Source organism: Ixodes scapularis, unplaced genomic scaffold (assembly GCF_016920785.2).
Source record: "Ixodes scapularis isolate PalLabHiFi unplaced genomic scaffold, ASM1692078v2 PGA_scaffold7__128_contigs__length_106722199, whole genome shotgun sequence".
NCBI classification, from domain to species: Eukaryota; Metazoa; Arthropoda; class Arachnida; order Ixodida; family Ixodidae; genus Ixodes; species Ixodes scapularis.
In genome coordinates, this window is record NW_024609882.1 from 72,070,178 (window position 1) to 72,095,369 (window position 25,192).

The 25,192-nt window shown below is 42.7% G+C and overlaps 1 protein-coding gene across 1 annotated transcript in view; it reads left to right on the forward strand.

Annotated features, from left to right (window-relative positions):
• The first annotated feature begins 229 nt into the window (after positions 1-229).
• The window catches only part of LOC8023381 (Down syndrome cell adhesion molecule homolog), a 79,612-nt gene continuing 54,649 nt past the window's right edge, over positions 230-25,192 (forward strand). The window contains exons 1-4 of the mRNA XM_040221036.1: positions 230-383; positions 2,212-2,499; positions 3,866-3,982; positions 24,844-25,029. Coding sequence (XP_040076970.1) covers positions 296-383; positions 2,212-2,499; positions 3,866-3,982; positions 24,844-25,029 — 679 coding nt within the window. The 5' untranslated portion in view covers positions 230-295. The remainder of the gene's footprint in view (positions 384-2,211; positions 2,500-3,865; positions 3,983-24,843; positions 25,030-25,192) is intronic.

Consider the following 25,192-nt stretch of genomic DNA (forward strand, 5'->3'; position numbering starts at 1 on the left):
ATCTTATGTCACAAGCTTGTTAAATGGCGCTTCTTCCCTCTCCTTCCGAATGCGCGCATTGTTTCATTATCGGATCCTCTAAATGAGTCAGTCATTTCAAAACAGGTGGATTGTGCGTATCGCACCTGTGTGTTGCTGCGGTGTTCTAATGACAAGGTTGCTGAGCACATAAGGAACTCTCGCAAAGGTCAGTTCATAGAGCGCCCGTATTAACCATTATGCAGACGATGCACTATTGCCCCGCAACGTCAGACATTCGCTGGACAACGACGGCAACCTCCGCATCCGAGACTTCATGGGCTCGGTGGACGCCGGAGACTACACCTGTGTGGTCAAGAGCAGGGACCAAGAAGTTCGGGCTACGACGCAGCTCGTCCTTGTTGGTACGTGATTGCAAGCGGCTAAGGCGGCTTTTTAAAATTGATCTATACTGATGTTGCTGTCTAACTTCACTGCAATACAATGCCACTTTTCAAAGAATCTCATCATCTAAAAGTTGTCCTAATATAAGGTCCTGTCTTCGCCAGGTTAATCCTGTTGTCCTAAAAGTACTACATAAATTAGAGGATAACAAAATGGCGAAAGTTTATAAATCAGACAAGGCAAGGTGCACATATTTGAATAGTACAATAATACTTGTGTTACATTAACTAAGTTTACCAAACAGGGGGGAAAAGTTACCGATTTACTCAACATAATTATAATGCAATTAAAATACAAAGGTGCAACCGAGCTAGACAAGAATGACGAAATGAATCCCTGGAGAAGGGGAACAAGAGGGACAAAGGACAAACATAAATCTCCAAACACAGCTAGGTGACTGGTGAGTGACCGAAAAAATCCGCCAGGTCCGGGTATCGAACCCGGGACCTCTCCATTACAAATGAAGCGCTCTACCAACTCAGCTAACCAGGCGTTAGACGTCAGTAGAGCAAACGGGTTTTATCAGCTGCCGCCAGTCTAACACCAAGAAGGCTGAAGCTAGCAAATTTAAGGTTAGAATTATAATGCAATTAAAATGCAAAGGTGCAAGCGAGCTGGACAAGAATGACGAAATGAATCCCTGGAGAAGGGGAACAAGAGGGGCACCCTTGTTGGTGTTAGACTGGTGGCAGCTAATAAAACCCGTTTGCTCTACTGACGTCTAACCCCTGGTTAGCTCAGTTGGTAGAGCGGTCCACCTGTAATGGAGAGGTCCCGGGTTTGGTACCCGGACCAGACGTATTTTTTCGGTCGCTCACCAGTCACCTAGCTGTGTTTGGAGATTTATGTTTGTCCTTTGTCCCTCTTGTTCCCCTTCTCCAGGGACTCCTTTCGTCATTCTTGTCCAGCTCGCTTGCACCTTTGCATTTTAATTGCATTATAATTCTAACCTTAAATTTGCAAGCTTCACCCTTGTTGGTGTTAGACTGGTGGCAGCTAATGAAACCCATTTGCTCTACTGACGTCTAACCCCTGGTTAGCTAAGTTGGTAGAGCGCTCTACTTGTAATGGAGAGGTCCCGGGTTCGATACCCGGACCAGGTGGATTTTTTCGGTCGCTCGCCAGTCACCTAGCTCTGTTTCGAGATTTATGTTTGTCCTTTGTCCCTCTTGCTCCCCTTCTCCAGGGTTTCATTTCGTCATTCGTCGTTACTCAACATACCAAACTACCACCATATACATTGTCATGTTGCGTTTGTAATAAGACAATTTTGTTTTCAAGCTTAGAATTACATTTATGGCTATTTCGAAGTCCTATTTCTTTTGCTGATGTCTCGCTTCTAGCAGGTAGTGCTTATTTTCAAAACATTTTTTTTACCACTAAGCGCTTAAGCAACATTGAGCCTGAAGGGGGCAAGCCGTATTTCGCATAACAAAGCAATCGGTAACGGCGCGTTGGTAACAACTTATAAATGTTTTTAGCTTGGCCTAAGCAGTAGACCATATTCTTGAGTGTGCTTTGATATTGTAACAAATGCAAGGCGATATGAAAATAAATTCTTCGCTGAATCTGCGAGTCGAGTCATGTCAGTGGTCATGAACGTCTGACACTCAAAATAAAACTAACTTCGATCCATATCGGGGACACTACTACAACAATTTTGACGCTACTTAATTGGCTTGATGGGACCGTTGCGTCGGCTGCTTCCGTATTCTAAGTGAAGAGGAGTAGAGTATACTTTGTTATTGAAGGAAATGATTTCATAGATAATTTTCTTTTTCTCCCCAGTGCCTCCGGTCATCGACGACCACTTCTTCCCCGAGACCATCACGGTAGACGAAGGGTCCCGGTCTCGGCTGCTGTGTTCTGTGTCCAAGGGCGACGGACCCCTGCGGTTCCAGTGGTTCAAGGACGGGCAGCTGCTGAGCAGCGTGCCGGACGGCTCGGTGCAGTACTCGGACGACTCGGCCATGATCAAGTTCCGCAAGGTCCGCTTCAGGGACCGCGGCAAGTACACGTGCTTCGCCACCAACGACGCCGCCGGAGACAACCGGACCACAGACGTTGTTGTCAACGGTGAGACAACATCAGCGTTGGAATAAGTGATTCTTGAGGTGCTCGCTGTGCCCATCAAATTAACTTTAGCCTGCACGACAATGGCGGCCTATAGCCCGCTGCTGGTAATAAAAGTAGAACAAGCTCCTCCCACGGAGCCCTCCATTCTTTCCACTTTGGCGGAGCGAAGGCTGGAAAGAAAGCAAGTCCATCTTCGCCCCCTCTTGCCTCCTCTTAAGCGTTTACTGTGCAAAAATGGAAAGAGTGGGATGGTGGATTGGAGGAGTCCATTCCGCTTTTTCTTAACCTAAAATAGGGCATAGTTTTGCAGTTTTAGCATTGAATGTGTTTTAGTATGGTTGGCTCATTGAAGTTTTATGTGACACGCTTCGAGTAACGTAATGAAAGAGCATCACGCAAGACTTAATTGGGCATCAGTTTACTGCGTCAGCGTACAGCTGTAACTGGTGCACCCGCTGATCAAGTACAAGTCCCAGACAGACGCCGAAGTAGCACGATGATTACAGCTTTGTGCCTGTTGTAGGAGTGGTACATTTAGGCAAGTGCCGCGCTTCCCACGCTCTGTAATTTTCTTTATTGATTGATACAGTTTTCTGTGATGACGCTCAGCAAGCTTTTGGTTAAAACCATATGTTTATGACTTTAGAGAGTAAGAGATTATAAAGAAAGCTTTGTTCATTATTTAGCTTATTTTGACGGTTTTCCCCTAAATTATGCACCCGTAAAGTAGAAAACAGCCTCTAAATTAAAAAAAAAAGCTATTTAGTCTAATGGCGGGCACTACACTCGAAAATAATATGGACTTTCTGCAATGCGCAGTTTATTCTTGAGGACCGACAAAGACACCGTTAATTTTTCTCGGTAGTAACCTAACTAAAAACCCACACCAATAAAAACGTTGTGGTGTAAACAAGCCTAACCGATGAGTTTCAGAAGTTCATATTTTGCCGCTACACAAGACGCTTATTCAAACACTGCTGATTACTTCAAATTTCTTCTCACTCGATTCACGACGATGAAATCATACACGTAACAGTATTTTTTATGCTTAGCGTGTAAGCTATTTGCGGCAAAACGTACATGGGCGGTTAGGCGTTTGCGAGTGAAGCAACCACTTGAAAGAATGTATGTATATCAATTTCCGCGTAGTTTTACCTGCAAAATTTCATTCCGCCATTTTTGAACTGAAACAGACTCAAAGGTATTGCAACTTTCTGATAAGTTAGGACTTCAAAGTGTGAGCGAATCGATAAATAACCAAGTACAGTATCTTGGGTTCATGATGTCGTCAACAGAGTGCCATATATTTATAACCAATACACTCTTCAAACTGCGATGCTCCTGTTTGCTTTCTTTTGATATGCAGTGAGTCCCCGGATTAAGGTGGCTCCCCAGAACAGCACCACCAGCGTCGGGGGGCAGGTGATGCTTGACTGTGTTGCGGAGGGATTCCCCACCCCCGTCGTCACTTGGCAAAAATTTGGTGAGTCACCAAAGTTATTTTTGTATTTTTTTTTAAACTTTGAAATCGCTTATAGAAATCACTTGCTGATCTTTGTATATGTGGCAGATTCGCATTAGTAAAGCACTTAAAACTAGCGTAGTGTCTAAGAAACATTTTAAAGGGAGGAACATTGGAAGAAGGTTATATGAAATGAGATTATCATTTGTGTTGACTAGTAATTCACCGCCTTTGTTTGTATTTTTGTGCGCGTCTCTTTTATTGTCCTAAATGTTGGTTTCGCGCTGTTCCTTACAATAGGCGAATTTTTTTTTATCGAGACTCAATGAAACAAAAAGCAAAATAGATATCAAACGAAAGCATGAAGCAAAACAATATGTTTAAAAGTACCATTTCTTAAAAATATATGCAAAAAACACATGCCCCTAAATATTAGAGAGTGTTTTATCTATTAAAAAGGTAAATTTTGTTTAAAAAAGATTAATTCAATGGACAAAAGGGCACTCCAAGCTTGAAGAAATCGTTATGCCACCATGATCTTCCCAAGAGCTGCACGTTGCACGTGCCTCTTGCATCGACGCACCTTGGGCTACTTTTAAAACATGAAGGGTTTTCACATTCCGTCGTTAGGTTTTCGTTTCATAACTTTGCGTTCCAAAGAGTACGGCGGAACGCCATCTAAATTTTGTGCTTCAAAACGTACGTGTTCCATAGCATCAGACTTGTACGTAGTTAACTACTCTACTCAAGTTTTTGTAGCTAAACTACTTTTCTGAGTAGTTTAGTAACTTCCAATCACCTTTTTATTTTGGTAATTAGCAGTTTACTTTAATTACTTTTTCTGAGTAACTTCTACTCAAACTACAAATTACTTCCGAATTTTAGTAGTTGTTTTGCCTATCAACAAACGTTCCTGCAGAATGGAGATAGGATGTTTCGAAGGTCAGCTGATATTTGCAAAGAGGGCGCAGCATCTGGCGTAGGAAGGGGGGTGGAGAAAATGGTGTGGGGAGTCCGAAACCTCCCAAAAAGTTTCACGAGCCCTCCACTGCAGCAACACTACTACGAGGCGCCGGGAGCGAGCAGACACGACGCAAGAGGGGTCGAGTAACTACGGGTTTAGCGCCGGAGATTGGCGTTTCTTTGTGTCCCGAAGCTCAAAGAGACTTGACCCCTTTGAAGAAAGGGCTGGTCTTTGCTCCTCTTCACCGCAGAAACTCTCGCCCACTACAGGAGGTGCGTACACTGCATCCTCACTCAAAGGCGGCAACAAAATGCAGCGCTTGCTCTGAAGCTCATCTGGTGCTCCCGTAGTTTGTGCTGTACTCGAAGAATCGCGTGCTGAAGACCAACGCAAAGGGGTCCTTTTTCCGTTGCCTTTTCTCCCAAAACTAAGAATATGCAGATCTTCGAAGATTCGAAGATCGCTCGAGAAACTTAATAATTCCCCCAATGTTTTTATAAAAAAGATATTAAACAAGCAGGGGTTGGGAAGTACTCTAAGTACATGGTACTTAAAGTACTACTATTTAGAAAACTTCTACTTTACTTAACGTACATTCTCTGAGCCTATACTTGTACCTTCCGAGGAAAGTAGAACTCCCGACTTCAGTGTACATTCCCCGAATTTGAAAACAAAAAAATGACGCATCGCCGTGTGAAAACGCGCTCTTTCAAGATGTCATCTTCTCATATCTTTGAATGAAGTAATGGCAGCTATAAAACCGAAACAAATAAGTGCGTTATAAGTTGATTGTGTCGAATAGCTCGTCAGCGAGAGTACAACTACTCTGTGGCGACTTGACTTTATACAATATTTGCTGCTATTTACGTAAAACCTGATGCACTTCCGATTACCCCTGGAGCAATGCTTACCTGTTAAAAGACACTGTTTAGGGAATAAAAGGTAATCATGAAAGATTGTGATAAAAGTGCGTGTACTTTGCCTTCAAATATATTGTATTTATAGTACGTTACTTCAAGTACATTGGACCCGATGTACTTACTACTTTACTTGAGGCACATAACATCTCATTTACTTTGTACTTTCCTTCAAGTACTTTTAAGATGTACTTTACGCAACACTGTACACAAGCATGCACTGTCTAAAAAAATCAAGCGTAGGCGGTGCTAAACCTGAAAGTAGGAATGACACATTTGCTGTACATAATTGACCAAACAAACAAGGAAGTACAAAAAGAGTTAGGCACGCAGAAGCAGAACCAGCTATATAAGCATTTCTGTGAGAAAACAAGCCAATTTATATTTGGCTAGCACAATTGCGCTAACGGATCAAAGCCTATGTACTTTCTTTTTACCATAAAACTTATTAAAGTAACTTGAGAAGTAACTTTAAAGTAATTCGCTACTTTTCTACGGTAGTTGGTAATTTGCTCAATTACTTTCCATTTGAGTAATTTGTACTCTATTCAATTTACTTTTGAGACCAATACCCAGTAACTTAACTTAATTACTTGCTTCGAGTAACTTGTACATGTCTGCATAGCATACACTGTAGTTACTATAGCAGCCGTCCGGCGCGTCGAACCACGGGGGGCGAATCGCGCTGGGTCCGGAAAGGTACTGCTCGTGCAAGCAACGTCCATGGGCAGTTGTGTAACTGACCTGATTTAATAACGTTAGCTTGTTGTGCTTTCAAGTAGCGTGAAATGCGTCAAAGCACAAGACCCGTGCGCCATGCGGTTCCTGGAAGCAAACGGGGGCAATGCGCTGAAATTAACGGCCCTAAGAACGGCATGGCGTAGACGCCTTTCGCTCACGGCACGTTCGTTCGTTCGCGTAACAACGGTTGTTGGTACTTGTAGAAACGAAAAGCGTGTGTTTGATCGCGTGGCATTATGTGAAGCCGCGGAGCGGCGCTCAATCTTTAGACTGACAAAATGGAAACGCCTGGGCGCCTCTTCTGTACGCCCGGTCTCCGCCACTCGCTCATTGCCTTTTGGCGTCCTCTGGCCTCGCGCGCACTCTGATGCCCACGAAACAATTTTGCATTACAAAAGGTAGAAAAATATGAAATGTATACCCGCCTTTAATAAACTGAAATTTATCCCGTTGATGCAGATTCCCTTCTTTTTACTTGCAAGCAATCAAACATTTCTGTACGACTTGTTGGTCCTACTAGGCCTTCACAGTTTGTAGAAATGAAGAATTATGACTAAAAATCACGAACCGCCTCCGAGAACAAAATCACGTTTAACAGTGATTGCAGTTAGTGAAACATTTGGCGGTTTCGCGCGGTCGATCGCACTCCACATGAGGCGGGCCATCTTTGCTACTCCGCCGAAACATTCCACAGGCCGCTGATAAGAGGATAACAAGCAAGAAAGATAACACTCACGGTGATGCATGGTAGTAGGATGACATGCATTATCAGTGAAACAGTCCCCTCAGGGCAATCTGGCAGTGCACTGGGATACGTGCCCACGTCAGCCAGAACTAGTGCAAACAACGATTCTCGGTATATAGGCAGATAAAACTTTCTTAGAACTTTAGGATGGATTTTATATAAGAAAGTAAGGGGAAAGCAAGTGCTGACAGATTCAAAATTATAGTTTATAAACGAATAGCCAGAATAATAATAATAATATTGTGTTTGTCTAAAAAAACACAAAAAAACTTAATTTGAGAGTGCATTAGTGTTGTATGCTTTCTTGTCCCTAATTATTTCCTGTTTTTTCTTTTAACATGCGTGCCTATTTGTACCGATGTGAGGTACGAATACACGTTCCCTTCTTACGCGGACGGCTGAAATGATCTCTGCTAAATACAGGTTCCCTGGTTCCAAAATGCTATGGAATTTTCGCCCGGTGTGTTACTCGGTTTAATATGAAACGCCTATGATAACTCTATGGTAAGCACTCGTTACTTTACCTTTCATTCAAACCGATCTGCTCCGAACTGACACATTAGTGGCACCGACTTCACTCATCAGCTGTCGCTTTGTTTCACATTACGTGTTTCGTAAACATTCACTTTTTGTGTGTGGAGAAAATGGCTCAACTGCGCAGCGTGTAGGATGCACAGCCTGTACAGTCTGACCGGTTTCCAGTTCTAGCTGCGTGCATAGGACTGGTACAATTTTTAGTGCCTCTTTTTGTGTGCTTTTTCTAACTTCGTAGTTTTTGTGCAAAGGTTTATGTTAATTTGAACAGCTAAATTCCTTCCAAAATATTTTGGTTTTGAAACTTTGTATTTGCATTTGTTTGAAATGACTTAATCAAATGTCCAACTCTAAGATGCCATTACATTAGAGGCGAATGGATGTGCTTCGCACATATCCTTTTGGATGTATTCAGAGTATTTTATTTTAATTCAAACATATTTTTTTAAAGGGGGTGAGAATTAGACGAGTGCCGTCCCCACCATGTATATATCATGCTCGGAGTGCATTACATAAAGGAATATTCACCATACTAAGTTGGATAAGTAAACAAAATCTGTTAATCACCTTTTTAGTTATTCGTTCTATAGGGAATTTTGCAAGTATTGCATAGAGGAAAGTTACTATTAGATGCCAAACCAACTAAAGTCGATCGCAAAAGCTCGATTTAATGTTTTTTTTATATTAATTGATAAATGTTCACTTTTTTTGTTAACCCTATTAAAAAATTGAGCTCCAAGAGCGCGTCAAAAGCCCTGCCCACACTGACGCTTAGATTTCTTGCGTAGTCCGTTTCAATTGTTCCCGCTATCTCGGCAGCGTGCTCCGGGTGGGTACGCGGACGACAAAAGTGGTGATGTCACTTAACCGATTACTCCGTTACTTTGAGCCTTCATTGCGGGCAGGCCTTCTGGCGCGCTTTTCGAGCGCACACTTTAAATTGGGCTAAAACATACGACAATTTATAAATTAATATCTAATAATAATTATTTTCCTGCACATCCTTGAACTTGGTCTTGCCTCTATTGTAATTGCCATTAAACTGTAATTTAACATGACCCATCAAGGCAACCATCAAAATGGTAATTAATAACATTTTAGTTAATCAGTCAAGTTACCATGAAGATTATTCTATTATCTAATGTCCTCAAAGCCTAAAAATGCATGGCAAAGACGGAAGACCACTATTTCTCGCCTCCTCTCAAAAAAAAAAAAATAAAAAAAAAACTTTGATATAAATGAACACCCTCTATATTCCAATAACTATGAATTTTTATATTTATCTGCTTCTTTCTTATATAACTTCCACGAAATAAAGATATAAAACACAATGGACATTTCAGTTGGTTAAGGGGCAGAAAGTAGAGGAAACGATTGTTGTCTTCCATAGGTCACTTTGGTTTCTCACTCGACGGACTGACATTTTGGTTTTCTCGATAAACTCGGCGACGGCGGCTGGGTGCAATCACGCGGTTGATGATGTCACCTGGAGTTTTCGCAAAGCACTCCCATGTAATATCTCGTGGAGGTCGCTAGTAACAGCTGTCGCTTTAAAAAAAAAGAGTACCGTCAAAGTAATTTGTCTTGGAGAATGCTTTTACACAAGGCATCAACTTCGAAATTATGGTGTACGGTGTTCTTTAGTTTGTCGCTGCATTGCCTGCAAGCTTTCCTTGAGATCTATAATAAATAATTCCATTGGCCCCATATACACAATTTCCCATTATTGTGAAGTGAGGAATAGTAAAAATTCTACAGCTTTTTCGGTCCTGTATACTTCTTGTCCTTGTCTTTTTTGCGCTATTTTATATGTGTAGCCTATTATCCTCACGGTCCTAGTTATCTAGTTCGTTTTCCTGCGTTTTTATTGGCTAACGCCGCAATAACATTGACTGTGGACCGTCAATAGCATGCTTGGAAATTGTGACAATACAAAGTTCCCAAAAACAAATGGAGAAAACCGTTTTCCGAATTGCTAATAGATGGCGCCGAACATTCGCGTAAAGTCCCTAGATAAGAGCTTCCTACAAGAAGCGACATTTTTTGAAGCGCCGGCTGTGTGACGGTGCAGGTTTTAGGAAGCGAATAGCGGCGCATAGCAGAGGTTTGAACTGCATGCCGCTATTTTGTTCCATAGGAATGTGCTTTGTCGATTGTATTAATTACCGTTACTTGTAAAAACGTATCAAGGGACTTTAGCGTAAGATGACCGTTGGTGAATGCGATATATTAGTTACCCGAGTACCACTATCGCGTTTTTCGCGGTAGTAGACCCTGCGTTCATGTGGAGCCCTATATATTTGTCCTCACCTTCTAATGAACTACAACCGAGGCTACGGGCCACCAGGTCCAATCACGACTCGGACAGGAACCAAGGGGTACGTTGCTCCGACATCCGGCTCCGTATCACTTTAAAGGCCGAACCACAAAAGGTGTATTTACGACGTATGTACGGCCGCCTTGGCAGACGTAATCCCGGCGTATAGCGGGCGTAGAGACGAGCGCTTCCTCGACGCCTCAAGATCGGCGTAAATACGCGCGTATTCGGCGGTCCGACCAAGACAGATCTCGGTGCTCCCGCCCATTTCGGCGTGGCGTATCCCGAAGCGTATAGCGCGGTGCCGGCCAATCAGCGCGCGAGTTGACAGCCGGAAGTTGATCGAGGATCGGCTTGCCTAGTTTTGCTGCCGGCTGGATGGCCAGACTCAGCCTCCGAAAATGGGCGCTTGCTTGTCGCGTTCGCCGCTTTATCGGCGAGCTGTACAAAATTGCTATATCTCTTTTGAAAAAGCGGTGAGCAAGTTAGAGAGAAGAAAATACCATAAATTCGGTCGGCGAAATAAAAAAAACGATAAAAGAAAACGGTTTTAAGAAAGGATAGTGGCCGTCCTCCTGACAGGACTTGTTAGCAACTTGGAGATTGCGAGGTACACTTTTTTTAGACAAGCGCTAGCAAGTAAGGCTTTCGTTGCTGATTAACGTTATATTATTTCCGTTCCCTTGCGGAAGGCGAGAGTGTAGCAGCCGATTTACATTTTGCTTCATTTTACGAAAAGCGCGAGTCGGGCCGCACACCCCCAGACGCCTAGGAGACGCTGACATGACAAAATGTGCCGTGCTTGGTTAGGCGGTTTTCCCCTCTTCCCTTCTGTGATAACAAAAACAACAATAAAAAAGCGCCGTGAATATACGGCCGCTGAAGCGCGCGTAAATTGGCCGAGAATACTCCCAACGTGGGTCGGCCTTAAGTTCGAACGTAGCCTACGCTCCGATGCAATGGTTTCAATCAAGCTGCGCGGAAAGTACATGCCGTCCCAGCGCTCATCGTTTTTGTGCCTTTGCAATCCTCAACTAAACCAATCACGACCAATAAATGTACCGCAATTCTACGTCTTTTTTTTTATGCGTGTTTGGTTGAGCCCGTAACTGCAAACCTATAAAGACCACGAGCGCCATTAGGTTGCACTTTTTAGACTGCTTGATTGGATCCGTCGGGCTGTAGCGTCGGCTGCGGTCTGCGTTAAAGCGAAACGCAGTGTTCGCAACTGCAACACGCCGCTCGCCCTTTCCCAGATGAACGAAGAACCAGAGGAGTGCGGACGGCGGCGTAGCGGAATTATCGGCCTTAGTTCCGCCGTTACCGCATGGTTCTGGTAGGCGTTTTTGTTACTAATGCCGTTCTAACAAAAAGAAAGAATGAGTGCGTTAAAGTAGGAATCGTTGTGTTCCGCTTTGCAATTTTTAAACGTCGGCACGCTCATTTTCTTTATGCCCTTCGATATCTTAGTCGCCTCTAATATTCTCCTGCCCCGACTGCTTTGTATTCATAGCCAACTAAATTAATTTAAGCGCATTGACCAGCGTCAGCGAGCAGACGTGTAGGAAAACATAGAGCATCTATACCCGTCTCTTCCGCCATCTTGGAGATACCGCCCCGCCACCTATGGGGCGTTGGAGTTGCAAATAGTTGTCACGTCTTGGCGCATTGACGCAAACGCTGGTGCAATCTACCGCGTTGTTTTAGACTGGTTCACGATTGGGCCTAGGGAGGCGCTTTATTCCGTCGTATCGGCTGAGACGAAGTATATAGTTTTGCCACTCTGTCATTGGAGTCTTTGAGAGGACGGTCGTACTCGTAAATTCAATAAAATACAAAATTAAAACTAGCCATGAAAGGAACGACGACACATCAAAGAAAGGAACGTAGAGCTAGCATCGTCTATCGCACAACCACCCCCATTAGGTTTTTGGGGACTCGATCGATTCCAGCTGAGTCGTCGGAACCACCGTCATAAAGATAGGCCGGGCTTGTATCGCAGTGAGCACACTGGCCGAGCAAATAGTGTCGAGGCACAATATACCCGACAGGAAATAAGCAGAAAAATTCTTAGATGTAGTTTTTTTTGTGGATCTTTTTATTCACAACGTTTTTTGGGAAAGGACGGAAGGGGGAGGGCCTCGTATATGTTATTGCTTTTCTAAGTTCAGAACATTGTCAGCATTTTACAAGTTGCTCGAGCAATAATTTTTTAAGGAAATCACCTCCCGGAGAAAAGACCTTGAGAAATGTCGGGGTTGCAAACCTCAAAGTCAACGAGCTTACTTATTTTTAATATATAATAATAAAAACGGCCGAGTATATGTGACTACATTTCTATTGTTTAATACACTTACGTAGTGTTATGCATTCCTTGACATCTACTCTCCTGTAAATACTTAACTATTTGTAATTTGTAATAATATTATAGCAAGCTTTTCAACCGGCGATTGTCCCGAGATAATATACAAAAATATTGGTTCGATTATCTGTTTTGTAATAACACCTTTTCTATCAAAATGTTAGACTGATTATTACAATTAATTTTGAACGTTTTCCTTAGTAGTAAGGTATTATTAGAATTAATGCATCGCTTTATTAGATTCCTACGTCAGTGAGTACTTCAGTGGGCCCAAACGTGGAGAATAAGTTTTGCAATAAAATTAAATATAAAATGGTAATTTCCAGTAATGAATGAACTATTTTATTAAAATCTCCACAAAGCAATTTGGATGAAATCCCAGTTTTACCAAATTAATTTTGAAACTGTGTACAGTGACTACGTATAGACAGTCATGAACCCTGTGCTCACGAAAATTCCCTCCCGCAGAGTTGATTCCATTAATTTTATTATACCAGTTCATCAGACACAAAACCTTTTCACGGCTTTTGACAGCCAGAGGTTTCCGTAATGGCAACTAGTTTTCAGACATTTATTCAATTCATTACAAAAACAAAACAAAAAAAATCTAGCTGATGCTGTGCAATTGTGTCACAGAAGGCACTCAGTTCTCTTGTATCTTTACACTACCCTAAGCTACAACTGCGTATAATGACAAAAACCTGTCTACATCAATTTGTCAGGGACTCAGGGGACTAAGTTTCGCTATCCTTAATTTGTTTTCAATCATTTGTTTTTTGCTGCAGACGTTTTTGATGAGTAGAGAATATTGAACTGAGGAAGTTCCTTCTAATTCGTCATTGGCCTGAGAAGGACGCCTCAAGTCAAACGTAAAAGAAAGCTCTAGACGTTATTCGTTGCACAAACGCAATCAGGAATTTGAAGAAAGGATAGGTGTAGCCACTGAAACAATTCGAAGATAAGAAAATGTTTGAAAACGGACTCGCAATAAATCACGGCTAAATTGACTCTTAAAACGCGGACGCACACGGATACGCACCCGCACAAGCACGCGTCACACACATACACACACGCGCTCGCCCACACGCACACACATACATATATATCATATATACTTCTAAAACAAAACACCGAAACAGTAGTTGTTGGAGAAAGCAAAAACCGATACCCCAAAATATGGCTCGCATTTATCTCGAGCCTACTTGAAGTCTTGACTTATGGGCGTCTGAAAATGTTTACTCAAGCTCCTAGAGAAAAAAGTAGCGTACCATGAAGCAAAAGGGAGAGCTGACGGGATGAATCCAGTGATCGCAGGCACCTGCTTCGGACAGGTGCTATATATTACCCATAGGAGGAGAGAAGGGGAGAGGGAAGTAAGAAGAGGAAGAGGAGGCACGCGTTGACGAGGAGGTTACAAATCTGCCAAGGGCTAGGGAACTCTTGGCAGATTTGTAATAATTCTTCCTCACCGAGTCGCAATACTGTTTATCAGCGAACGAGTGGCGGGGTAGGGAACCTTTTGAATTTAGTGCACCAACGTAGTCGTCAGGCTGCCCGATGTTTATTTAAGGAGGGTGGCAGTATTTATAGACCAGACCTGCTGATAATATGTCAAAGCTGCCACTCCGTAATATTTCTTTTTTGTCTTACAAAAATGACAAGCTATTTGTTGTCGTAAGCTTCGGTGTTAAATTTTTTGTTATGTGTACTTGAAAATAGATTTTTTATTTTATGTTAGGTATTCAGCTAAGACTGTTTTAGAGCGCCTAATTTATGTTAGTTTAGTTGTTTTTTTATACTGTGCATAATTTGAAGACAGTTTCTGGGAATTGAAGAGCATAAAAAGCTACGTTTCGAAGAAATGACCAGGCTATGCCGATGAGCGGTTGAGGAAAAAGTACCGCCGTCACCTTGGGGTACTGGTGCGTACAATTTACTATTGTACGAATTGGTTACCCGAGATTCGTACGCGTGCACATGCAAGGAGGCGTCCTGAATGATATACTCCGATGGTAGTGGAAAAGCACAGTCTGCTCAAAGATGGCACTTCTTCGCCCAATGCGGCTTTGGCAGCAATAAACTCACACGACATGATGCATAATAATCAAATGTCGGCTTGAATAACGGTCTTGGCGTCCTATGATTTTTCTTTGTCTTATCATATTATATACTAAGTGGCATCTTGGGCTATATTTATTTTTCTTAGCCTCAAGAAAACCGATGGAATTTCGAGCAAGTGTCATATCTCTTGAGTGAGATAAAACTTCCCGTAATTATGCGTAGTTAAGCAGAAATACTTACTTGGTTGATTCTCAATTGCAAATACATTTAAATTGCCCACATTTTCTTATTTTGGGAGACGGTAATTCGAATCATTTACACTGCAGAAGAAGTTGGCTAGTTTTTCACAGAAAAAATAACATGTTCATAAGCGTTTTCAAGTAGAGACGTCCACTCAAATAAACATTCGTAGAAAAAGTTCTCAATGTGCCAGGTGAGGAATTTTAAGGACCGCCGTCCGACGAAAAAAATCCCTGCAGCTCTTGCGTAACCTTTCGGAAAAGTATTACTACAGGGCCCTCCCCCACAAGACAAGAAATGTCAGAATAATTTGTGCCTTTAATTTCCTGAATTTCGTATCTTTGTTATCATATTTTCAAGTATCAAATGTGTCACCTAGTTCCACTTCTCCAGTAAATGAACCCATTTCGAAATTTCAAGCCATCTAGTAGCTGTTGCACAATTCATCCGAATCCTTCATGATTTGGACGCCTACTTTGAGCTTGCATTGGACAGGGGGGCCCCGTCAGCGTTCGGTGTGAACCGAAGTTACAACATTCCAGCCGTCTTACATAGCAGTGACTGACGGCTAAACAACTGAACGAAGCGTGACTCCCGGATGCTTTGACCATTTATCGGTGACTAATTCATAGGCGATGAGCGAATAAAAGAGGAGTTACAAGTTTCAGAGTGAAGCTCCCTAATAAGTAGACAGTGGCGGTTCTTCGGCCCAACATCGCCCGCAGAAGTGACAACGAAGTTACTCAGCGCGCGATCAAATTGGCATTCGAGAATTTCTATCATTATTTTCCCTTCGAGCTCTAAACCACGCGCACAACTTTTTTTATAGTTCTGGTTATTTAACGTCTTACATCCGAAATAATATCGGTGTGTGCTAATCAAGATCACTATATCTATTCGACCCCACTCGATTGGATATCTGCATTAATATCTCAGCCGAGAAAATGATCTGTAATTGTATTTAGTGCGTGTGTAGGACAAATTATAATAGATCTACCAAGTCAACCTGTGCCGGTAGAGCCACACATAACAAATATTCAGTTGTATTCATGTAAGGTTTTCACAATCGACAAGAAAGATTGTTCGAATGAATAATAAATGCGAACTTTAACGCACATTGCTACATTTTTATCTGCACCGTATATATTTTTTTTTATTTTTTTATTTGCTATATGGTTTAAGGACGTATGCTTTTTATATCCCTTGGTAAGGCACCATTCACTCCATTTAACATGTCGGTTCTAATCAGGTGCTGCGAAGATTTCAGGCGCATTATTTGTGAGAGAGTAGGAACTTCCGACGTCATGTTGTTCTGCTGCCGCCATCAATTGTGAATATGTATTTTTATCGCCCAAGCACCAGAAATTTCTAGACAAATTAACGAAAATGCTGAGTTCGGGGGTGCGGCGGCCTTACAGTGAAATTATCTGTTGTGGCGGACATTGAGCGATACTCCGTTTCCCTTTAAGTGCCACAGCAGCCGACACTACGACCGTGTAGAGCCAAGCAAGCTGCGCCAAAAAGCGCGTTGTCATGCCATTCATTGGCTTTGTGTGTTTGCCAACACCAACTAAACAAATCTTGCAGAGAAAATTCGCCGCGATCCTGCGCTTTTCAAGGCGAAAGCATTCCTTGTTCATTACGCGAAAATGCGTCGGCGTTGTGCCCCAAAAGATGGTCATAAAAATACGTTATCACGCACGCGCCGCTCAAGGTCAAAGCGGAAGGGCCTCAGCAATAATACACAAAGAAAGGCACAGCAACGCAGATGCTGCGTCACGGAAGGTGGCGGGACGCTCAAAATCAAAGCGGACGCGCCTCAAAAATAAACCACAGAAAACAAAAAAACACAGCAACGCAGATGCTGCGTCACGGAAGCTGGCGGGGCACTCAAGGTTAAAGCGGACGCGCCTCAGAAATAGAAAACAAAAAAAAGCGCAGCAACGCAGATGCTGCGTCAAGGAAGGCGGCGGGGCGCTCAAAATCAACGCGAACGCGCCTCAAAAATAAAACACAAAAAAAAAAAGAAACGCAGCAACGCAGATGTTTCGCAGCGGAAGGCGTCGTGAAGCCGGCTGTGTTCGGCGCGCATGGGCAGTGGGGGAGCGTGATGTCACCCCTGGAGCGTCGTCTGAAAAAGGAAGACGTGGCGCGCTTCTTGTAGGAATGCGCTGCGTGTAAGAATGCTTCTGCATTCCTACACGTAAGCAACCTTAAGTGTCTTTCCCGAATTTCTTTTTCTGCGTGAGTGACTTACCAGATAGTAGTCAAAACACAAAGGTAGCAAGCGCAGTGACTATGCGCTTTTGGCGCTGCTGGATTGGCTAAAGTATCAATATAGGAGCTTCCTACATTCTTTGAAGCGCCAACTGCGTGACGGTGAAAGTGTTAGGAAGCGAAAGATGGCCCACGGCAGATGACCGAATTTAATCACGCCATTTCCTCCTACCATAACGTGCTTCGTCCTATGTATTGGTTGTGGTTGTTCGTAAAAAGAGATATCGCGGGGCTTTTGAATCGGCTCTATCAAATCGTAGAGCTGGCTGTGGTGGGAATGAATCTAAAATGTGTAAAGTGTACTGTATATACTGCACAAAGTGTCATATATTGTTTTTTTCTTTCTATAAAATAATTATTTTTCACATTATTGTTAAAAAAAAACGTATGGCGAATTGCTGGACAATTGTGTCGCATGCGCGAAACGTTTTAGCATCACGTGACATCAGCTGACGTGACGTCAATTGCCTCGCTGAATTAGCGGGCAACTGAACTGGTTTAGGTCCCATGTGATGTTAATTTCCCCACTATATTTAGAGGAGAAACTAAATGGCCTTATAAAATTACCGTACCGTGACAAACACACCAAATCCGTTTCCCCGCTACGTATAGCGGGGGAAATTGACCTCACGTGATATCCGGTTACGTGACGTAAATTTCCACGGTAAATCTAGCGGGTGAAACTCATTTGGTGTGTTGGTCAGGAGACGATAATTTTCCCATTCAATTTACCGGGAAATTGACGTCAGGTGACCTTATGTCAGGTGACTTATTCACCAATTTAACTTCTCCACTACAATTTGCGATAAAACTAAATTGGTGTGTAGGACTGCGACTACCCATAATACAATACTGAGAGAGTTGCATTATGGGGCGCCACAGACTTATCCAAAAATGCAACATCCCCGCTAAATTTGACGGAGAAAGTGAATTGGCGCGTAGGTCCTGACGTCCCACAAAGCAACACTACGTGCGTTCCGTTATGCAACGTCACAGGCCACGACTTCACGAAATCCGCAGCAACTAGCCAAAAAACATTTCAGATTAAAAACCGGAAATACCTTTATTGGGGGGCAATTCTTGACTAGGCCAAAATCTTGGTGCCGAAGGTAGCGAACACATCATTTGAAACATCATCAACTCAGCAGGGATTCACATAAAATGAGAACAGAAATAAACCGACCTTCTCCATGACCAAGTTCAACCTTTTGCACGCAATGGCGCAATAAAAGCGGCTGCCTCTGACTGGCCGGGCATCATTACGCACTTCTTACTTCTTTAAACGTTCACGCTTCTTTTGGGCTGCCCAAATACAAAAGAAAAAACAAAAATAAAGAAAAATGTTTCCGTTTTACGTCAATTTAACAGGCTCATTTTCTCCCCACACCTTGGCATCACCCGGAAACCATTGCATCAACGAAAACGCTTTTCGCCTACGTTTTTCTATGTATAAAGCGACAAAAAAAAAAAAAAAAAAACACAGTCTGGTGTTGAAAGCAGTTGCGAAACGATACGGCAAAGCGAGGTAAGTATCCTGAAAGAAACGCTTCCAACTACCACCGTAACTTCCATCGGTGTATTTAGTTTCCAGTATTTCTTTCACATTTAACCAGGAACAGAAGAGTGCGCTTACTGTCATGTAATGGAAAACTCCTTTCATACAAGTTGCTTCGCATTGCTCATTTTTCTACGGCTAGTGTAAATGGGAGTCGGCATGTCGGCATGCACTTTTCAGGGGTGTGCTACGCTGAAACGTAATATTAATAAGATGAGTTATGGTGATTTTATTCAAGAAAATAAATGCAACAGGTTCCGACCCCCCAAAAAAATAAACATCGCTTATTTCTAACGTTGTGTCATGATCTATATTTGTTCAATTTATTTTCTGCCTATTTGTCTTTTTCTTTTTTATTTGCAAATACATATTCGTTTGAAGAATATCGGCCTAAGCCTTCTCCTAATACAGTTCAAGAGACAGAAGGGTAATTGTTATAATGAAGTTGTGTTATAAAATCAGACTTGAGACTAATATTGATTCCATCAATATTAGTTTCATTCATCATATTGTGCAAGACAAGCCTTGATTATTTCATTTCTTTACAACAAAAAAAGCTATATATATAAAGCAGATAAATTGCAGTTCAAATGTGAAAACTTAAAAAAAAACAAAAAAAAAAACGTGAGGTTCCAGGTTTATTTACTGTGTGCAACCTCATTTAGAAATATTAAAAAAATGATAGAAGTCATACAAGTTACACCAGATTACGATTTTTCATCGCTCTGTGTAACTTCGACTATTACGACTTGAGCTTTTGAAGTAACAAATCATTGCATGACTCATACTTGGAATTGTTTATATAATCATTAATAACAAAATCATTGTGCTGAATGAATACTAAGAATGCATGTTCTGCTTATTTATAGTTTTTGCATCCTCAACTTCCATCTAACATTTATTTGCAACATGAGACATAGATGGGAATGATCTGTGTTATCTTGAAAAAAAAATATTTATATATTTTCTGCAGGCATAATCACTATAATTCTTTAATTATGCTGATAAGCATGTTAATATATCATCACACTCTGCGATTTCTTTGTTTTTCACACGAAATGTCTGTTACTTTTACTTTCCTGTAAAGTAGCAGAGGTGTTTACACAAAGCTTCAAACGCAACGACTTTGGTATGATTTGAACTCGGCAGCTTGAGCCGTTCCGCAGGAACAACACAGGCTGCCGAGTTATATGTCTCCAATGCATTCCAGCGCTGACGAAGAGACGACATATGAGGTCACAAGCGCATTTAAAAAAAAAATTTGATTTTTTATTTAATGTTATTGGACGAAAAGCTCTCTCTTTTTGTCCAATAACATTAAATAAAAAATCATTATTTTTTTGTTTGCTATTGACCTAATATGTCATCTCTTCGTCAACGCTGGAAAGCTAGCTTCGTAAAAGCTAGCAGAAAGTCTGAAGCATCGCTGGGGTCGCGGCGTTCAAATACTAAAAAAGCGTCCACTCTACCTACCACCACTACCGAAACCATGAACCGGTTCGAGAGCAGCCAACCCTGGAACTACCGTTTTCCATGACTGTCGATTGTGACGTCGTATAAAAAAGAAATATTCACTTACCAAAATATACTCGGTAAAGACCACCGTTGGCACCTGTTCCAAACGTCGCGGTCGTAATGCATAGTTGCAGAATTGTGTATTACTTATTTTTGTGTTGTAGTTCTACACGAATGATTCGGTAATGAAAATTGTATGTATGTGTATGTGTGCGTGTGCGTACGTGCGTGCGTGTGCGCGTGCGGGTGTCTGTGCGTGTGTGTGCGTGCGTGCGTGCGCGCGCCTGCGTGTGTGTGTGCGTGTGTGTGTGTATGTGTGTGCGTGTGTGTGTGTATGTGTGTGCGTGCGTGCGTGTGTGCGTGCGGGTGTCTGTGCGTGTGTGCGTGTGTCTGCATGTGTGTGTGTGTGTGTGTGTGTGTGTGTGTGTGTGTGTGTGTGTGTGTGTGTGTGTGTGTGTGTGTGTGTGTGTGTGTGTGTGTGTGTTTTCCCATTCTTAGAGCGGGACTTCCAGACCGGCTCTAAGAATGGGGTCTGATGGTCTTCATCATAGGTGGCTTTTGAGTATGCACTGGATGTGAGCGACCAAGGCACTTTTGAAGGAGAAAATGAGCGGTACCGGGGGATTGAGCCTCTCCACCAGGGTCCCGGGGCGCTGATGAGGGGGAGCAAGACGTGAACAATGGAGTGTGAGGGGAAGGGGGAGGGGCATTCGCACAGGAGGTGAGGGGCATTTGGACAGGCCCGTCAGTGGGGGCAAGTGAGCGCGCAGGAGGGGATCTGTAATAGTGAACCCGGTGTGGGATAGGATGGAATAGGTTTGATCTTGACGCCATAAGGTGCTTTCTAACCTAGATAAGGATGGATCGGGAGAAGGAAAGTCTCTTCAAGATTTTCGTAAGCAAGCCAGGGATTCTTGTCGCTGAGCTCGGTTTAAAATTAGATCCTACAGAGGGTCACACAGACTCACTCCGTCACAAGGGGATCCTTGTAGCGTGCCGCAGTCCAAGGCGTGGGCCGCCTCATTGCCCTGATTGCCAAGCGACCCGGAAGTTATTGGAGGGTTACCTCGAGGCTAATACGGTTGGTCAGAAATTTGTGAACACAAGCAAAGGTTTCAAGGGGGAGGGTGACCGGTGACGTCTCGGAATGCCCGACAGGCCGCCTCACTGTCCCTTCAGATTAGTATTTGGTTCTTGAAACGTGTGGGGAAGGTGACACTTTCCGCTATAGCTAAAGTTTCGGCGTATATGGAGAAATTTATATTAATATGATATTATTAAAAGACAGGGGAGTTAATTGTGTGAATGACGGCTCAAGGTGTATCCCGGAGGAAAAGTAGAAAGCGTTCACGTTATATCTGGCGGTAGAGGATGTGGAGGGGGTGTTACAAGAGATACGAGTGGCCCTGTCGGCACGACTGTCTACGTTCCTTTGTGGGTTCATATTACTGAGAATAGCCAGCACCTGGCACATGGAAGTGTAAGTCAAAGATGAGTGGGAGTTAGGATGCGGGGACGTCGTGGCCAAAGTATTGCATGAGGAGGTTGCCTGGATGTGATGCCCTAGGGCGATCTACCTGACCCTGGAAAGGGATGTTGTTGCGTTCTTGGAGTGTATTAAAGAGCGATATTGAATTTACTTTTACTGAGAATTTGTTTGCATACTTTAATGGTGCTCTCTACACCACTACCGTCTACCAATTTGTGGGTTCGTAAATTTTACGTGAACGTGAACAAGAAATAAAACCCGGTAAATTTCTCATTCTGCTTTTGAGGTTATGGTGCAGAGCTCAAAGGGTGTTCACGCGTTTGTGCTTTAAATTAAATCGTTTGAAAAGAAATGCTTCTAAGGCTTGAACTATCTAAGCTTTTTATCTTACCCGCTTTCGAAGCATACATACGTTGTCTATTCAACACTTAGTGGTCAATAACCCGGTGAATCATTGAAAATAATTACTTATACATTATTCAAACGAATTTCGACTCCCATAAACACTCACTGTGAATATAAAAAAAAAGTTGGTAACCATTAAGAAATAGGTTACGAAAAAGTCGTCCATAAGCCCAGAAAGCTTATTGCATTGCTTACTGAGTTCCTTATCATTTTTTTTTTTCGTTTTAAGCCCTTGATACTTTGTGTGAGTCCGTGAAGCGGCACTTTCGAAGCTGTCCGTCCGCGCTCAAATTCTTCTGAAGTGTACGTCGTTCTCAAGACGACTCCATCCACTCTTTTTTTCTGATCAAATCTCTTTTAAAAGTAAAAGACCGTATCGAAATTCGCCCCTACTTTCTAGTGTCACGGAAACGTTTTTTTACCGGCAGTCTCTCACCCCCATGAAAGAAAGTTCCCACGATCTGCCTGAATAAAGAACCGCCATGCTTGATGCTCCAGCTATAATCAATATGCTACCTCTCCGTTCTCAGTTTATATACTCAACTTATTTTGAACATATTGATATAATCGCCAGTACATGGGCAAGACTGCGGTATATTCCGTTTAGTTATTGTTAAACTTTATTAAAAGAAGAATGACACGACTGCCTCAATTTTTTTTTTTTTTTTTAGAGAATAATATAATATTTTTCTGTTCTGCTGCGTTACGTACGATACAAATAATGCAAATAAAATTATTAGGAGTGAAAAAAGTCTTTTATTATAGTGGCAGCAAGTTCAAAATATTGCAAGTGCTCCCGACGACCAAATTCAAAAGTAAATTTAAACTCAAAAAAACGTGTTTCTAATGTTTTAAATTGCACTAATATTTATTTTCGCCGTCCATTGATTAGCCTTTAGGAAAATATCAAAATTACTCCAGTGGCTCGCTTGAATGGATCTTTTTCCAGTAAGGAGTGCCTCGTGACGGTTTCGCCGCCTATTACAAATGGAGGGCAACCGGACTCACCTTCCCCCATAGGAATAGATTAGTGTCGCAAAAGAACAGTGCCCCCCAAGAACGGCGAAAGGGCGGTCAAGGTCAAGGGAAAAGGGTGTGCGCGTGCGCAGACGCTTACTGGAAAAAGGTTCATTCAATCTTTTGAGACCGTTTGCGGAAGGAGGGGGGGGGGGGGGGTGTAATTACAAAATCTTTGGGAACGAAAAAAGAAACACAGACGAATCCACTTAATTTTTAGGAGTCCTTTAATATTTACCATACCGAGATCCACTCTGAAAGGAATGAGTCAAAAAACGTGCGATCCGTGTCACATTCTATATGCACAACACTATCAGTGACAAAACGGTTGCTAGTGCTCGCCCTTATCAATAACTAACCTACATAAGCGAACAAAAATAACTCGTTTCTTAAGTAAAATACGCTTTGATGTGTCGCTAGAATGTTATGAGAGTAGTTCTAGCGACAGCATTCTAATTCTAAAAATACAATAAGAAAAACGAACGATCGTTTGTTCCCGCTTGTTTTGTCGCGCGCTTTAGAATTTGGGATATTTGAGCGTGGCAATATTGCCGCACGCTGGTGCCGGGAAATCAACGCTCGGTCACGGAGCTCTAGAACGTTCTCGTTTATTCTTGTTCCGGGCGCAGCTTCCATCCTTTATTCATGCTTTCTTAATCTAGAAAGTGCGTGTTCATTCTCGCCCCGAGCGCGCTACACTCGAACCTTCTCCGCCGAATCTTCGAGATAGTGACTCACTCTTGATAAGAGGCCGCCCGCGACCTTGTCGAGTCAGTTTCGCCCCAGCGTTCGACTCTGCTGACACGCCGACTTCGACACCCGCGACGCTCTGCTTTCTTCTGTTTCCTTTATTTTTGTCACAAGTTCGCCACATTAAACGCTTATTTATTTCTGTTTATTTCTTGTGTATTGGTCACCACCCGTGACAATATATGCTCCAAGCGTCCTAGTGCAAGTTGTGAATTTGTCCTCAAAACCTTATTCAGGCCACAGTCTATAGGTACTTGTGATTCTGGTTTTACATTAATCTGAGGGTTAGAACCACAGGCTTATATTTATGAGAGATCACAAAAGCAAAACTTACGGACGGCAAGTACCTTAAGCAGGGTCACACTGATCATACATCACACAAAAGACGGTTTACAAACACGAGTCACTGCGATATCCGTGGTTCGCATTCCGCGTGCCAAGTGTATCCTTGAACTCGTTGCCTTGCGGAATTCGAAGCATGGATCTCGTAGTGCCTTGCGTTCGAATACGTTTGCAGACTATTTTTTTTTCTTTGTATAATGTATGAGCAGTGTGACCCCGGCTTTAGGGCTCTAATTTTCTCCCAAAAATAAATAATAACTCTATTATACCCAAAGTGAAATACGTAAGTAATGGCGGGCCATATTCTAAATGGTAGGCGCTTTCACGTTTTTTTGTTGTTGTTGTTGCTTTTTTTCAAAATAGACGATACTTAGCAGCGAATAAAATCTGTCAATAGCCTAACATCGGTGAAAGCGAAAAGTTCACAAAAAAATCGTCATCAACAACATTTTTCACAGATAGAAATCATTGACTTTTTTTACCCCTCCCTTCATTTTTTGTTGTGGCAGCCATTAACCCAATTTCTCTCTTTTTTGTTGTTCCTTCTATCCGCCCTCCACTTTCGTTTATCCCGAAATGACAACGCAACACGGGTCCGCCTCCTCATGTCTTTTTTCCTTCTTTTCTCTTTGTGTGAATCTGACGTCACAGGGGAGGAAAGCGGAAGTGGCGGAAGTGGCTTCGAGGACCTCCGGCTCAACTTCCGGTCCTACGTGCTTCCGAACGGAAGCCTGTGGATCGGCGACGCGGAAGAATTTGACGAGGGCCTCTTGCGATGCCGCGCCCACAACGACATCGGCGCCCCTGTCAGCAGAGAGGTGTCGCTTCATGTGCGAGGTAAAAATACACATAGATCTACATGGGTTATTGTTGAACCCAAATGAACTAGAAAAGGGCCGCGCGATTCTTCCATCACCGAGCACGACGTGAACATGTGCAGTGTTACCTGGTAGACTTCATTTCGTTGTCTAAAGATATATTAGGTATTGACGCTCGCGGA